Raw genomic sequence first — 13,651 nt, 5'->3', positions numbered from 1 at the left:
AAATTTCTCGATCTCCAATACTTGCTGCACAAGAAACAGAAGAAGAAAACGAAATGCGAATGAGATTGCGTCTTACGCAGCAGAGAAACGCGAAGAAAAAGGAAGAATAAGCCACCAAAAAAACAAACCAGCGGAGAAGAAGTTTACCAGAAAGAAGAAAAGAAATCGTTCCCCCGCCATGGTCACCGAGCACTGAGAAGAGCGGGAGAAGTGGTGAAGAAAACTGAACGGGATGCCTACTTATACAAGTCCTCAGTCTTTGACCTGGTCAACGGGATATGGTAGGGCCCAATTTCCGGCGGAAATGCAATCCCCGCCGGCGAGATTTTCGGTCGTGGCATTGATTATAGTCCCGCGACGACAAGTTAGTTATGATTTTTCAGATTCTATCCTGTAATTTGATTTTGGTCCTCAAAATTTTCTGTTATTCTATTTTGATCCCCATTTTCATCTCGGAATTTTTATATCTGTTCTATATTCACTCTTGAATTTGTATTTTAACTTAAACTTTCTCCTATTATGCAAAAAAAAAAACTCTTAAATATTGACTATCTTTTGCTACCACCAATATATTTTATTTACGAGAGAGAGAAATTCATGAAAATATATGTATTTTTCTCTTTCACCATGAAGACGAGTGTTCACCAATAAATTTTGTCTCTTTCTAGAAAATTGCAACTAAATCAGAAAATATATATAATGGACAAATTAGTCCATTAAAATTAATAAATTAAGTAACTAAATAAAACTAGACTAATTAACTCATATATTTCATTATAATGTTTCCGAGCTGGTTGAATAAAATATTAGGTAAGTGGATATTAGATATAAAATAACAATAATAACAAATTAGGTTTTTTTTTTCAAATTTAGAAACTAAGATAAACATTTTAAGTCATTAACGGTTCTGAATTTTTTTTACATTTTACTATTGATAATAATATTTTTTGTTTGTTATAAATTATTAAATTTATGTTTGACAAATTTTTAGAGCAATTTATATTGATATATCAATTTTAATATAATTTTATTAGGTCAATCTAGCATAGTTCTCATTAAAGTATGTATTCCAACTAAAAGATGATGAATGTTCAATAAATCTCTTTGTAGTTATGTCGTGTTAATCGAGATAGGTATGAAAAAATATATAAAATCAATCAAAACTCATCAGAAATATTTAAAATTGTTCATAATAAAAAAGAAATCTTGTTATCAATATTATGTTCATGTGTATTTTTTTTTTCTAAAGTTTTGTTTATGATATGAATGGCCTAAAACTTCATGATATGTTTTAAATCAAATATTTCAAATTATGATAAAAAAAAAATTATTGAAGAGTTTTTGGTTTAATTTTATTATTTTCAATAATTTTACCCTTTTTTAGACCTATTAAGTATGGGTATTAGAGGCTATCTAAATCCCTTGTCATTAGATTGTTTTTAATGGAATTTTAGTCACGAGCTTTTCCTTTAGCCATGAAATTTTCTTCAACTTTGAAATTTCATATTTGTTTGAGTTGCATGCAAAGAACATTCAAGTGAAATTGATCGGTATTCCTTTACAGTAAAAAAAAGTTGAAAATAAGTTGTTAATAATAGATTACCGAGAGACATAGGTAAAAGAAATTTCCATCCGAGATTTAATAATTGGTCTATTCTTAATTAGTCGGGATAAAGTCCATCTTGTTGTTATAGAAATGAACAAGAACAAATAAGTTTTAGCTAATGTACTAATAAAGATACTAATTGTCATTCCAATCACTTGATACACTTTATTTATTTCAAAAAATTCATAACCAAATATGTATGGAATAGAGATATCCCAACCACCCAAATAAAGAACTATTGCAAATACCGAAGAAACTAATAGATTTAGATAGGAAGCAACATAAAATAAACCAAATTTGGTACTTGAATACTCGATTTGATAACGTACTAAATTTTTCTTCTACTTCTGATAAATCAAAAGGTAATCTTTCGCACTCTGCTAAGGAATAAATTAGAAAAATTAACAAACCCTAGTTGATGCCACAAATTCCACCCCAAATAACAATATGTTACAAGTAAACGATTTGCATGAAATAAAGTAATCATCCTGAAGTGCGCCCATACGAAGATCTTGAGATAATTTCGATCTAACTTAAATCTTTTAGATTGAAGATACATCAAAACTACTCATTTTAATTCACTGAATCTTTCATGGTTAGAAATATAGATCGTCAGTTGAAATTTAAGACATCAACAAATACAATTTGGTTTATTTTTTATTTTTGCAAAGAAGACAAAATTTTTTTTTTATTTTTTGAATGAAGAAGTCATCCGTTCAACGAGACTGACATGACTTTGAACTCTAAATAGAAAGAGAGGAGTGGACGTGGATCTGTACTTCCAGTCCACGTGTAATGTGTAGCCTATGGCACGTGTAAATACATGCAATATTTTATTACACAATTAATTATATACAATAATTTCATAATTTTAGCATTTCATATAGTTTGACAGTATTTTGGATAAAATTTAAATTATCTTAAGTTGAGATTGGCTCCATTTTATAAGCGGTATAGTTCTTATAATTTTATATTTAAGTAACTATATAAAAATAATTTCATTTTATTAATTAAAATATAATACTATAAAAAAAATTTAATTAATATTTGGTTTAGATAGTGAGACTCGACACAACAACATATCTCTACCACATTTCAAATATTATCCGTATACCAAAATCAATCAAGCATATTAAAAACAATAAATAAACTTTTAAAATTATTACACTATATGACTAAAAAAGACAAAATCTTTCTTATTCTAAAGATTAGACTTATTTATTTATAAGGTAAATGTTATTATTTGAATCATCGGAAAGACTGCATTACTTGTGGTCCAGGAAGCAAAGGGAATGAGTTTGGCTGCTTCTTCTCCGTATCTTTTTTATCTGTGTGCGTTTCACATAAACAAGATGGTGATGAATCGTGATTGGTCCAAACGTTCGAATAGATTCATAACAACTTTCGAGATAAAAAAATGGTGCTCGATATGAAACGAGCCTTATTTCACTCTGTGTTGTGGGTTGAGGAGAGAGTTGTCGGGGCTACCCGTCCCCTTTCCCATACGCAATGCAGCAGTGTCCCAAGGAAGGAGTTTAGAGGCAGGAACGCAATATCGATTATATAAATGACTGTCTGTTAATAAAATATATGATCTCTTCTCTTTCTCGTTATTAGTCAATAGACTATCATCTATGTCGCATCGATAAATCAAATTATAAATACTACATATATATATATAACATTTTGTTGTAAAATTGAGGAACGAAACGAGGCAACGTCGGAGAAATAAAATAAACAAAACAATTCAAATAATAAAGAAAATTCAAAATTCAAAATGGCATTTTCCACCAATTTTCAAACTTGATTTCCCGCCAAATTTCTCATTAATTTCTCACAAATTCTGACCACTAATTTCTCACAAATTCTCACCACTAATTTCTCACAAATTCTAACTCTGAGCACCACATTGACCTTATTTATAGGTCATGGATAAGCATGTGGTGTGATTTACATGACACTAAAAATGTCTAAAATTGAGACACATGGGGCATTAGGGTTTCAACACATGGTACATGGAACATATGCGATTATGAATAAAAGACACATAGAGAACATATGGAGCATGGATTTTGAGACACCTCACAACGACGAAATTGTTATCGAATCTAATTATGATAAGGTAGGCATTATCCCAACCCCTTTGTCCTTATAAACCCCCACCCCTTCTTTATCCTTAAATATTTTATTTCATAATTTCCAAACAAAAAATCTGCAGCTTTGAGATCAAAGAAGAAAATCAAGATGGAATTAGGTGATCATAGAAATGGCAGAAGAATGAGCATTTTGATGCTCCCATGGCTGGCTCACGGCCACGTATCACCGTTTTTTGAGCTCGCCAAATTGCTGGCCGCCAAAAACTTCCACGTATTCTTCTGCTCCACCGCCGTAAACCTCCGCTCCGTCCAACCGAAGCTCACTCCGAACCTCGAGACGGTGGAGCTCCGCTTACCAGCCTCGCCAGAGCTCCCGCCGGACCGCCACACCACCGCCGGCCTCCCGCCGCATCTCATGTTCTCGCTCAAGGGAGCCTTCGACGCGGCCGCCCCCGCCTTCGCCGCCGTCCTCCGCCGCCTCGCCCCGGACTTGCTCATCTACGACTTTCTACAGCCGTGGGCGCCGGCGGAGGCTGCCGCAGCTGGTATTCCGGCCGTCATGTTCAACAACACAAGTACGTATAAGGAAGGAAAGATGAAAGAAAAAAAGGCTGATTGCTAGCTAGCTAGATCTTATTAATTTATGTTAGGTATTTTTAGAAAACAATTATATCAATACGTCAAAATTTTGACTTCTCAAAACTGACGTCGAGCTTATCCGATAATAAATTCCTACAACCGAAACTCTTGTTATGGACTCAACAATATAATGATTAGTATAGGGTTTGAATACAAACTTTATGATATATGTGATACCATCGCACTATCGTTTTACTGTTTAGATTATCTATTTTTATATTTATCTAATATTTGTCAAAAATATTCAATGCTGGTCATGCAAGTAATTTTTTTTAATCCATCATTAATATTTCTTTTACTCAAACATTCTAGCTATATGATTCTCTAGGTGCGCTCATGCCGGCCACGGTGTTGCACATACTGGAGTTTCAAAGCGCGGAACTTTTCTCGCTTTTTCCTGAAATTCGTTGCTCTGAATATGAGATTAGACAGCTGAAGAACTTCTTTGGATCTTCTGTGAATGATGCGAAAGATAAGGAAAGAGTTGTGGGATGTTGGGAGAGATCTTGTGGCATCGTTTTGGTGAAATCTTTCAGAGAAATCGAAGGGAAATATATTGATTTTCTCTCTACTTTGCTGCACAAGAAGGTAAATTTTATAGCTCTTTTTGAGGTAATTAGTTACATTATTCAAGAGTTTAGATTCAATTGTAGCATTCATATTGATTGAATATTTTTAAGTCAAATTTATTTTTATTTAATTTTGGTTGATTTTTCAAATTTCAAATCATGATTATATTTTGTTTTTAAGCAATATAGCATTATAATTATTGTACGTAGGGGTGGGAAATATTATCAAAGGGAATTAAAATCCCGTAAATGACAAGTATTGTTGATTTTTCAAGCATTATTTGTTTTCTTACATAGACAAGTATTGTTGGATGACACGTATTTTAGACACCAATTTATCCATTGTAAAATAAATTGAATATTTGATGAACCGTAATTAACAGAGATAACTTCTTTTTTCTTTTTTTTTTTAATTGTCAATCTTTAATGATAAGGTAATTCCCGTCGGTCCACTTGTTGAAGAACCAGAAGACGACGGCGTATCATCAACCTTCGAGGAATGGTTGAACAAAAAGGATGAATCATCTTCCATACTCGTGTCCTTCGGCAGCGAGTTCTACCTATCAAAACAAGACATGGAAGAGATTGCGTATGGGCTAGAGCTTAGCCATGTGAACTTCATATGGGTGGTGAGGTTTGCGGTTGGAGGAGGAGAGAGAAAGAAGGCCATGGAAGAAGAACTCCCAAAAGGGTTTCTAGAGAGAGTCAAAGACAGAGGAATGGTGGTGGAGGGGTGGGCCCCGCAGACTCAGATCTTGCGGCACCGGAGCACCGGCGGGTTCCTCAGCCATTGCGGGTGGAGCTCCGTCCTCGAGAGCATTAAGTTCGGTGTCCCAATCATCGCCGCCCCGATGCACCTCGACCAGCCGCTCAATGCGAGGCTGATCGAGTGCCTTGATGTCAGCATCATCGTGGAAAGGGGTGGTAGCAATGGTGGCAGCCTCCGTCGCGGAGAGGTGGCAAGAGCTATCAAAGAGGTTTGTTTTTTTTTTTCCTTTCCCATTTTAAAAGTTTCAATACTACCGTTACCTTTTCGTAAACGTTTTAAAAATATCCTTTAAACAAATATCATATATTAAATATAAAAATAAAAGAGATGCTAAAGAAACAAGGATATTATGATAAAATTGGGTAGATAATAGATAAACAAATTCTAGAAAAATAATACTTTTAAGGAAAAATTATATAGACAATTTATATAAGTTCACTATAATTTGTTACGTTAAACATTTATAAAAGATATGTCCTATTGAAATTTTTAGAGTATTTTTTTAAATTTAGCAAAGTTAATGAATATTTTGGTAATTAAGTATAAATTATTACTAAATTTTTATTAATTAAATTACAAATTTGATTCTTATAGTTTGTGGCCTATATAGTTTGAAATTATCTTCTGTTCCAAAGGTTCTAATTCAATTTCTACATTTTAAGTTTAATTTTAATTTAGTTATTTGGTTAAATTTTACCAAATAGTTCCTAAATTATTTTTTATCCACGTGAAAGATTTACTTATTTCCTTTCTTTTTTACACATCCACATATTTACTTTTCAATTAAACTATTATGAAATTAAAATCGAAAGTCATAAAATCATAGAGATCACATCAAAATCAAACTAGAAATGGAGAGATTAAATTGTATTGAAAAATAGCTATTTTTTTTTTCAAACTTTTAGTGATATCATAATAGCAAAGTAACATTTATATGATAAATTGAATATTTTATTTATATGATTAATTAACAGGTGGTGGTGGATAAAAGTGGAGAGAGAATGAGGAAGAAAGCGAAGGAGCTTGCAAAGATGATGAAGAAAAAAGGCAATGAAGAAATGGAGGTGGTTGTGGAAGAGCTGGTGAAATTGGTGTAGAAAAAAGTTTATTTAAATGTTAAATAACCTATTGTAAAAAATAATAAGGGAATGAAATTATATATGCGCATGGATAATTACTCTTTCTTCCTTTTTTTTTCTTTGGATAATAACTCTATTTAATCTTTGAATTTCATAGTGCTACGTTTTTACTCCTAGAGTTTCACTAAAATTGTTCATAAAAATACATTGTACCACCATGATCATACTTCATCTATTTATTTATCTATTTTATTGTTGTATTTGTTTTATTTCTTCCATAGTGAAAGATAAAATATTACACGTTACGTGGAAAGCTAATGAAATATCGGATAGCTTAATTTTCTACTTTTATATCAGAAATATTATGGGATCGATTTATATAGCTCAACTAATGATGACTTGACAATGGTTGGTTGAAGGAAAGTTTAAGATAAGACGCCAAACTACCTATAAATGTGTAATAAACTCTCAAATAGCTTAACAAAACAGTTACGTAGGATCATCTAGCTACCATTTGACATCGTATAAATAGGAATGAACATTATTCCGAATCTAGGTAAGCAGCTTGATTCCTCGTCTTTAGACCTTGGATCGTTATCTTATGGACTTGAGTGTCGGAGTGTTTGTTCTATTTATGCATGGTTTTCCTTACATATCTCGCTCCAGATAACTCGACCGTACCCAATCTACACCATTCTCAAGATAGATCAAAATCTACCATAAACACATCGAATCTTATGTACTATCGTTACTTATTCGGGTCGCACTAGCACTAAGATTTTTATCGAGTAGGTTAGGTGACAACTATGAAATTTGAAAAATCACCTTTACCAAATCAATTTCCTAATTGTTTTTTTTCCACGTGAGCAATCATTTTTTATTTTATTTTCATGTAGTTTTATGACTAATTCATTAGAAAAAACTAATAAATACTTCGACATCAAATATTCAAATATCTACCTCACACTTGTTTAAAAAAAAAAACTACAAATACAAATATTTATAGATTTAACTAATGGGGAATTAAACTTTTAACTTTAAGATAAATATGGTAGGTATTTTAGCCACTTAACTATGCTTGTTGTGCGGAGCTACGCACGACACTCTTTTATCTGAGGTTGGAAATTTGATCCCAATATTTACCATTGTCGTCCTAAAAATAAAAATAAATAATAATAATAGAATGTTAATTGTCCAAATATTAGGGGCAAAAGAGGTAACTTATCCAATAGAAATGCTGGGATTGTGTTTATAAATTATAATTTAACCAAATAAAACCCCAAAAACAATTTGACGAACATTCGCATTCGCTATAAATAATCGGTTTCTCTCGCTCTTGTCGTCTGCAGTGCGGATTTCGGCTCTATACTTTCTCTCAGAAGCCGGAACTGAAACAAAACTCCGTTGCGAACAAACTCTCTGCTCGTGATTTGTGAATTTCGGTAACGGATGCAAGAATCCGGTCATCCGGCAGGCTTAAGCGAAGGAGGATCAGAGACCCAGAAGGTTTGAAAAATTTCCCAGTTTGATAATCCTTGTCTCGGATTTTCGTTGGATTTTTATTGCAATCCATACCATATTCTGGTTCGATATTCCGACTGGGTGTTTTACTTTTAGGTCATGGGGATTGAAAGTTTCTGCCTGTTTATTGGGACGATTTAGTGCGAATCGATTCGAGGATTTTAGGGTATTATTCCAGACTTTGTTAGTAATAATTTCAACTAATTAGTTAAAGATGCAATGTCGAAGGCGTGATGATTACTATGTTAGAGAGTCGGAAAGTATGAAACTACACGCTCAGGATCGGCTTCATCTGGATCATGATCGATATGGGAAGACCCGTCGAGAGGCACTGGATCGGTCTCCGCGTCTAAGGAGGAGTTTGAGCCCTCACAGAGTTGGTGCTTCCCGACGCGAAGTGGGTTTGGGTCAGAGGGTCGACACCATTGAAAGGAGGGACGAGGATTGGCATCTCAGAACTGGAAGGAACAATAACGTCGACTCAAGGTCACATTCTTATGGCCAGGCGAGGAAAAAACCTAACTTTGAGGAACTGTACCATCAGAATGATCACAGGCAGCTTTCGGATTTGCAGCAGACGCGTGTGGTACCTGAGCCAAGGAAATTTCATGCTGGTGATGAAGTTTTAGATTATGAGCATGACCTTCGGTATAGGCATGATGATTTGAGAATTAGGAAAGATAAAGAAACTATTGAAGGGAGATGGTCGGTTGGCAGTGGACAAAGGATGACGGATCAAAAACTTTTGGCTATGGAAGAGAGCACGGCAATGGGATCATATAGTTCATCTTTGAATATGGGTTCCACGTCAATTTACAAAGACTTCTTACCATCTTCTCAGAGTTTGGATGTGCGAAGTCTTGATGATGAAAGACTTAAATTTCGAAGTCATGTAGTTTCAGATAAATCACAAGTCACAGAGTCCCATGAAGTTGAAGAAAGCCGTAGGTTTAGTTCAAGGAATATTGGATATTTGGCAAGCTCGGGATTTTATTCCAAAGAATATGAAAGATCTTCGTCAGGGCCATTTACAAGCAAGTCTTTGGAATCTTATCAGGATGGCCAGTACTTTGAGGTTTCGGATGATTTTCCAACAAGGAGCCATGGAGACCTTATGGACCGTTTAGACTTTAAGTCATATGGGAAAAGGACCCTTGTAGATTCAGCCATTGATCTTGTTGGTGGAGAAAGGAATTTTACTCCTCATCAACAAAGTACTAATAGTCCTATGAGGGAGCATATGAGCTATTTTTATTCTAAACCTGAGGGAACAGTTAATGATTCAAATGAAGATCCATCTCGAGTGATGCAGAAAATTAATCAAACACATGATTATATTGATTATGGTAGAGCAATTGTGTCTGATCTTGGAGACTTTTCAAGACCAAAAGTTGCAAACTCCAGTTCGCTGAAATTACAAAATCCTGAGAACTTGTTTGCAAATCATAGTACTGGAATAGCACTTAACCGTTATAGTCTTAGAGAACAGAGAGTTTTAGATTACCCTGATATAGGACTAACCTCAAAAACAATAAACCATGACTGTGAATATGCAAGTACTGGATCCATCCATGTTGAAGTGGGAAGGAGAGTAACTCAAGATTATGAAGTTTCGGACATCAACCCTTCTGAGTATAGTAAAAAATTGCATGAAAGATCAGATTATGGCTCTGAAAGAGAAGTAGGTTCACATTATTTGAAAGAGAGGTTGCATAGATCTTCCATGTCTAAGTGTGATGGAGAAACTTATAGAAATTCTGAAAGAGTGCAGAGAATGACAGAGGGTGTTTCCGCTTATAAGTTGAGGGATCAGATGCCAAAAAGAAATTATTTCGAGGAAGATATGAATTTACTTGATCATAGAATAAGTATGCCATGTGAATACACACCCGACAAGGTTGTGGATATGTATGATAGTGGTGAAGCGTGGATGGATGATGATACCAGTCACAGATATACATCCAGGAAAGCAGGATTTGACCATGGCAAATACAGGAAGTCGAATAAGAAATACGATCGTCATAATTTCCATGCTTCTGATGATTCATTTTCATGTGAAAGGTATTTAGACCATGCACAGAAATTCAAAAATGGTCCTAAATATATGAAGGGCAACAGAAGACATGGTCCTTCAAGCTGGATCAAGTCACAAAATGTTGATCTCAGAAATAGTCTTCATAGACCGCTTAAAATTTGGAAAAATACTGAAGAAGATAACGATTATGTTCATGTAAACGACGATGGCCTGTCAGATGATTTCATAAAACCTACAGAGTCTGAACCACCTGAGGATTCTGAAGAGTTCAAACAAATGGTTCATGAGGCATTTCTGAAGTGCTCCAAAAAGCTGAATATGAAGCCTACTGTCAGGAAAAAGTACAAGGAGCAAGGAAATGCTGGTAGTTTATATTGCATCGTATGTGGCATAAGGTCTGTCTTCTTCCCTATTTCCTAATCGTGGAGACTTCGTTTCATAAATTGACTCAGGGGTTTCCTAATTGCTATTGTGCAACGTATTCAAGTAAGATTATAAGAAACCTTCTAGGTTTTCTTCCGTAGGTTTCTTTGGATTATAAGATTCCCATTGTATAGTCGCCGTGCTTCCATTATTTTGTATGGACCATCATATTATTTTATTTATTATCTTTTTGGGTTGGGAAGGGGGGGATGGAGGGAGGTACATAATCTTGGAGCTTTAGAGGGTTCCCTTTCACTGCAGCAAGGTGTGAATCTCTGGAGTCATGATAGTGGCTTCAATGATGTCGTTTGAGAATGATGACTGGCCATATACCTAGTTTAATGGAGTTCAGAAACTGGGAGTTGTTCGGAGTAAGCTTTGAGATTGTATTTACGTTGGTCACTTTTCCAATTGTAGTGAATGTATCCTGTGAAATGCACAATTATGTTAATAACGGCAAACTACTGGAGAAAGATATGGGTGTTCTGATTAAGCTTTACAAGTTTCTTCGTGCACTTTTATACTAGTGAACATATTCTATGAAGTGCATGTCAATGTGGAGGACTTCAGGATAGTAGAGAATTTCTTTGGACAGACATTATAAAGATAATCAGAGGATATCACTGGGGGTCTGGAAGGTACCTTGGTGGGTGGACTACCCATTGTCCATGCTCAACCATTTTAGAATTATCAGAGCAGTATAGCTCATTGTAGAGAGATCCGGTCTAGAGGGTTTGGTTTGCTTTTTGTCTCATGATATAACCAATCTCACGAGTAGATTTATGGCCAGTTTTCCACCTTAGCAAGCTTTAGTTTCACGTGAAGATTTGGGTTTTCTTTGATATTTATCACTGTGCCAGAACTTCGCGTTCAGAAATGTTATTAATTTTCTAGCTCATGTTGCAGAATTTAGGAGAAGATATATTGGCTTGGACCTTCAGCGACGCATATGATCTCCATTGCTGCTTTTCAGTAGCTTCTTTACATATTATGGTCATTCATTGACATGCATTTAATTTGATATAGTAGTATCACGTATGTCAGTGAAGATTGGTAAAATTGTGCTGTAAAGTGACCATCCTTAATTAACAGCATGATTGGATTACTCGGTAGTTATTTTCCAATGGTTCAACTTTTCTTTTAGTCAACAAGGATGGAACTTTAAAAGTAGAATTGACCATTTGAACGATTGGTTTAGAAGTTACCCAGTATAAGACGTCATCTAATGAATAGATTTCCCTGTAGTGTATGGACTTTAAAGTGTATGGACGGTACAAAATGAAGATGAACCATTGAAGAAGAGATTTGATGGTATTGAATGGTGGGAGGATAATTAGGAGAACTTCTTGCTGTGGTCCGTCCTCTGTTTCCTATATTAGAGTATTTTGTTACTTTTGGCTAGAGGGCTTCTGTTTTGACCCCACTTGTGTACTTTTCATTTTTGCAATGGAAGCAGTTTTTTGTCCAAAAAATGAAAAGAACTCACAAATCCCCTGCGGGGTCTTCGAAAAGCTAACGAGGTTAATAAAGTTTTACCAGCTTTCATGATAGTGTTGTGAATCTAAAGCTATGATTATAATGCCAGAAACTGAAGCCTCAATATTTTATAGAGACATGGTGGTTAAGCGTCCATGGATGTAGCTAAATAGGTCAAAAGCTTAAGATCGATCACATCCCTTGGTATTTATTTTCTCAGAAGTTTGTTGACTACCAAGTGTTGCAAGAACAACTTGTGATCTCCAGTATCGGCTCCATGGGTAAATGTCAAAAGGTCGAGGATTTCTGTTATTATGAATATGAAGTCACGGGGTTTACTTCTTCAAGTTTGAGATTCCTGGGACTTCTAAATGTTAATTTGCTAAATTTGTGATTATGATTTTTTTTTCTTTATGATGGTGATTTTTATAGTTCTTTGAATTGGTATTCACAGTTGCTGTTTGCTTATTGTCTTGTTTTAATTCTAGCACCTTTTGTAGACGTGCTGTTCGCGAGGAGAAATGTTGTTTTTATTAACTTTCAATCGCTAATTCTAGCTTTATATTGCCTATCCCTGCCATTGCAGCTCCTCAAAGGAATTTTTGGATACTAAACGCCTGGTAAAGCATGCTTACATGTCCCACAGGACTGGGTTGAGGGCTCAGCATTTAGGTCTTGCCAAAGCCATATGCGTTTTGATGGGGTGGAATAGTGCCATGCCCCAAGACACTGTAACATGGGTTCCCGAGGTGTTGCCCAAGGAAGAAGCTGTGGTTCAGAAGGAAGATCTTATCATCTGGCCTCCAGTTATTATCATCCGCAACATCTCTCTGTCGCACAGCAACCCCGATAGGTGGAGAGTTGTAACGATCGAAGCACTCGAGACTTTCTTAAGAAGTAAGTGACAGTTTTATTCTCACATTATCATGTTTAATAGGATCTGACGAATGTTCACTAATATCTCATGGCATGTCTAATGTTTCTAGCTATAGTAACCTGCATGCGGTGTACGAATCGTTTTGTTGTTCACAGGTAAGAATTTGCTGAAGGGGAGAGTGAAAATAACTTTGGGGAGTCCTGCAGATCAAAGTGTGATGGTGTTGAAGTTCCTGGCCATGTTTTCTGGTTTGACAGATGCAGAAAGACTCCATAAATTCTTTTCTGAAAGGAGACATGGAAGAGTGAATTTCGAGGTGGCAAAGTGCAGAAATGGGGGAGCAGAAATGGAGGGAGACAAGACTGAAGAGAGAATGCTTTATGGATACTTGGGAATTTCAGAGGATTTGGATGATGTAGAATTCAATGTAAGGAAGTTAAGTACCATAAAGAGCAAAAAGGAAATTTTGGAGTTGTAAAACGCTCTTTCTACAAAGCTAACAGCAGACATGGAATAATGAAGTTCTTTTTACTCACAAATTCTTGTTATTATGCTTGATTT

General features: G+C 35.2%; 2 protein-coding genes across 4 annotated transcripts; both read left to right on the top strand.

The window, feature by feature from the left end:
• Positions 1-3,776: 3,776 nt before the first annotated feature.
• LOC111006190 (mogroside IIIx synthase-like) lies at positions 3,777-6,928 on the top strand. The gene is made up of 4 exons (XM_022277967.1): positions 3,777-4,277; positions 4,670-4,929; positions 5,345-5,887; positions 6,654-6,928. Exons 1-4 carry the CDS (start codon positions 3,851-3,853, stop codon positions 6,774-6,776), a joined length of 1,353 nt encoding a protein of 450 aa, XP_022133659.1. The 5' UTR covers positions 3,777-3,850; the 3' UTR covers positions 6,777-6,928.
• Positions 6,929-8,026: 1,098 nt separating this feature from the next.
• LOC111006280 (uncharacterized) lies at positions 8,027-13,629 on the top strand. 3 transcript variants are annotated; one of them, XM_022278117.2, is made up of 4 exons: positions 8,027-8,264; positions 8,376-10,709; positions 12,800-13,110; positions 13,246-13,629. In XM_022278117.2, the coding sequence occupies exons 2-4, from the start codon at positions 8,494-8,496 to the stop codon at positions 13,566-13,568; spliced, it is 2,850 nt and encodes a 949-aa protein (XP_022133809.1). In that variant the 5' UTR covers positions 8,027-8,264; positions 8,376-8,493; the 3' UTR covers positions 13,569-13,629. The 3 variants fall into 3 exon arrangements, with proteins under 3 accessions (XP_022133809.1, XP_087978620.1, XP_087978621.1); XM_088122494.1 differs by lacking the exon at positions 8,027-8,264 and having other exon boundaries at positions 8,271-10,709; XM_088122495.1 differs by lacking the exon at positions 8,027-8,264 and having other exon boundaries at positions 8,271-10,709; positions 13,200-13,450.
• Positions 13,630-13,651: the final 22 nt, after the last annotated feature.

The sequence above is a fragment of the Momordica charantia genome, assembly GCF_013281855.1.
Source record: "Momordica charantia cultivar OHB3-1 chromosome 4 unlocalized genomic scaffold, Mcharantia_2.0 BLBB01000004.1, whole genome shotgun sequence".
Taxonomy (NCBI): Eukaryota; Viridiplantae; Streptophyta; class Magnoliopsida; order Cucurbitales; family Cucurbitaceae; genus Momordica; species Momordica charantia.
This window is presented reverse-complemented; position numbering and strand designations above follow the sequence as displayed.

What these genes read in the sequence shown, in the direction of transcription:
- LOC111006190 (XM_022277967.1), top strand. Translation starts at nt 3,851, where the DNA reads ATGGAATTAGGTGATCATAGAAATGGCAGAAGAATGAGCATTTTGATG. An exon ending in CGTCATGTTCAACAACACAA is followed by an intron (nt 4,278 to 4,669) that starts GTACGTATAAGG and finishes ATGATTCTCTAG; the next exon opens with GTGCGCTCATGCCGGCCACG. An exon ending in CTACTTTGCTGCACAAGAAG is followed by an intron (nt 4,930 to 5,344) that starts GTAAATTTTATA and finishes TTTAATGATAAG; the next exon opens with GTAATTCCCGTCGGTCCACT.
- LOC111006280 (XM_022278117.2), top strand. Translation starts at nt 8,494, where the DNA reads ATGCAATGTCGAAGGCGTGATGATTACTATGTTAGAGAGTCGGAAAGT. An exon ending in TGCATCGTATGTGGCATAAG is followed by an intron (nt 10,710 to 12,799) that starts GTCTGTCTTCTT and finishes CTGCCATTGCAG; the next exon opens with CTCCTCAAAGGAATTTTTGG. An exon ending in ACTCGAGACTTTCTTAAGAA is followed by an intron (nt 13,111 to 13,245) that starts GTAAGTGACAGT and finishes TGTTGTTCACAG; the next exon opens with GTAAGAATTTGCTGAAGGGG.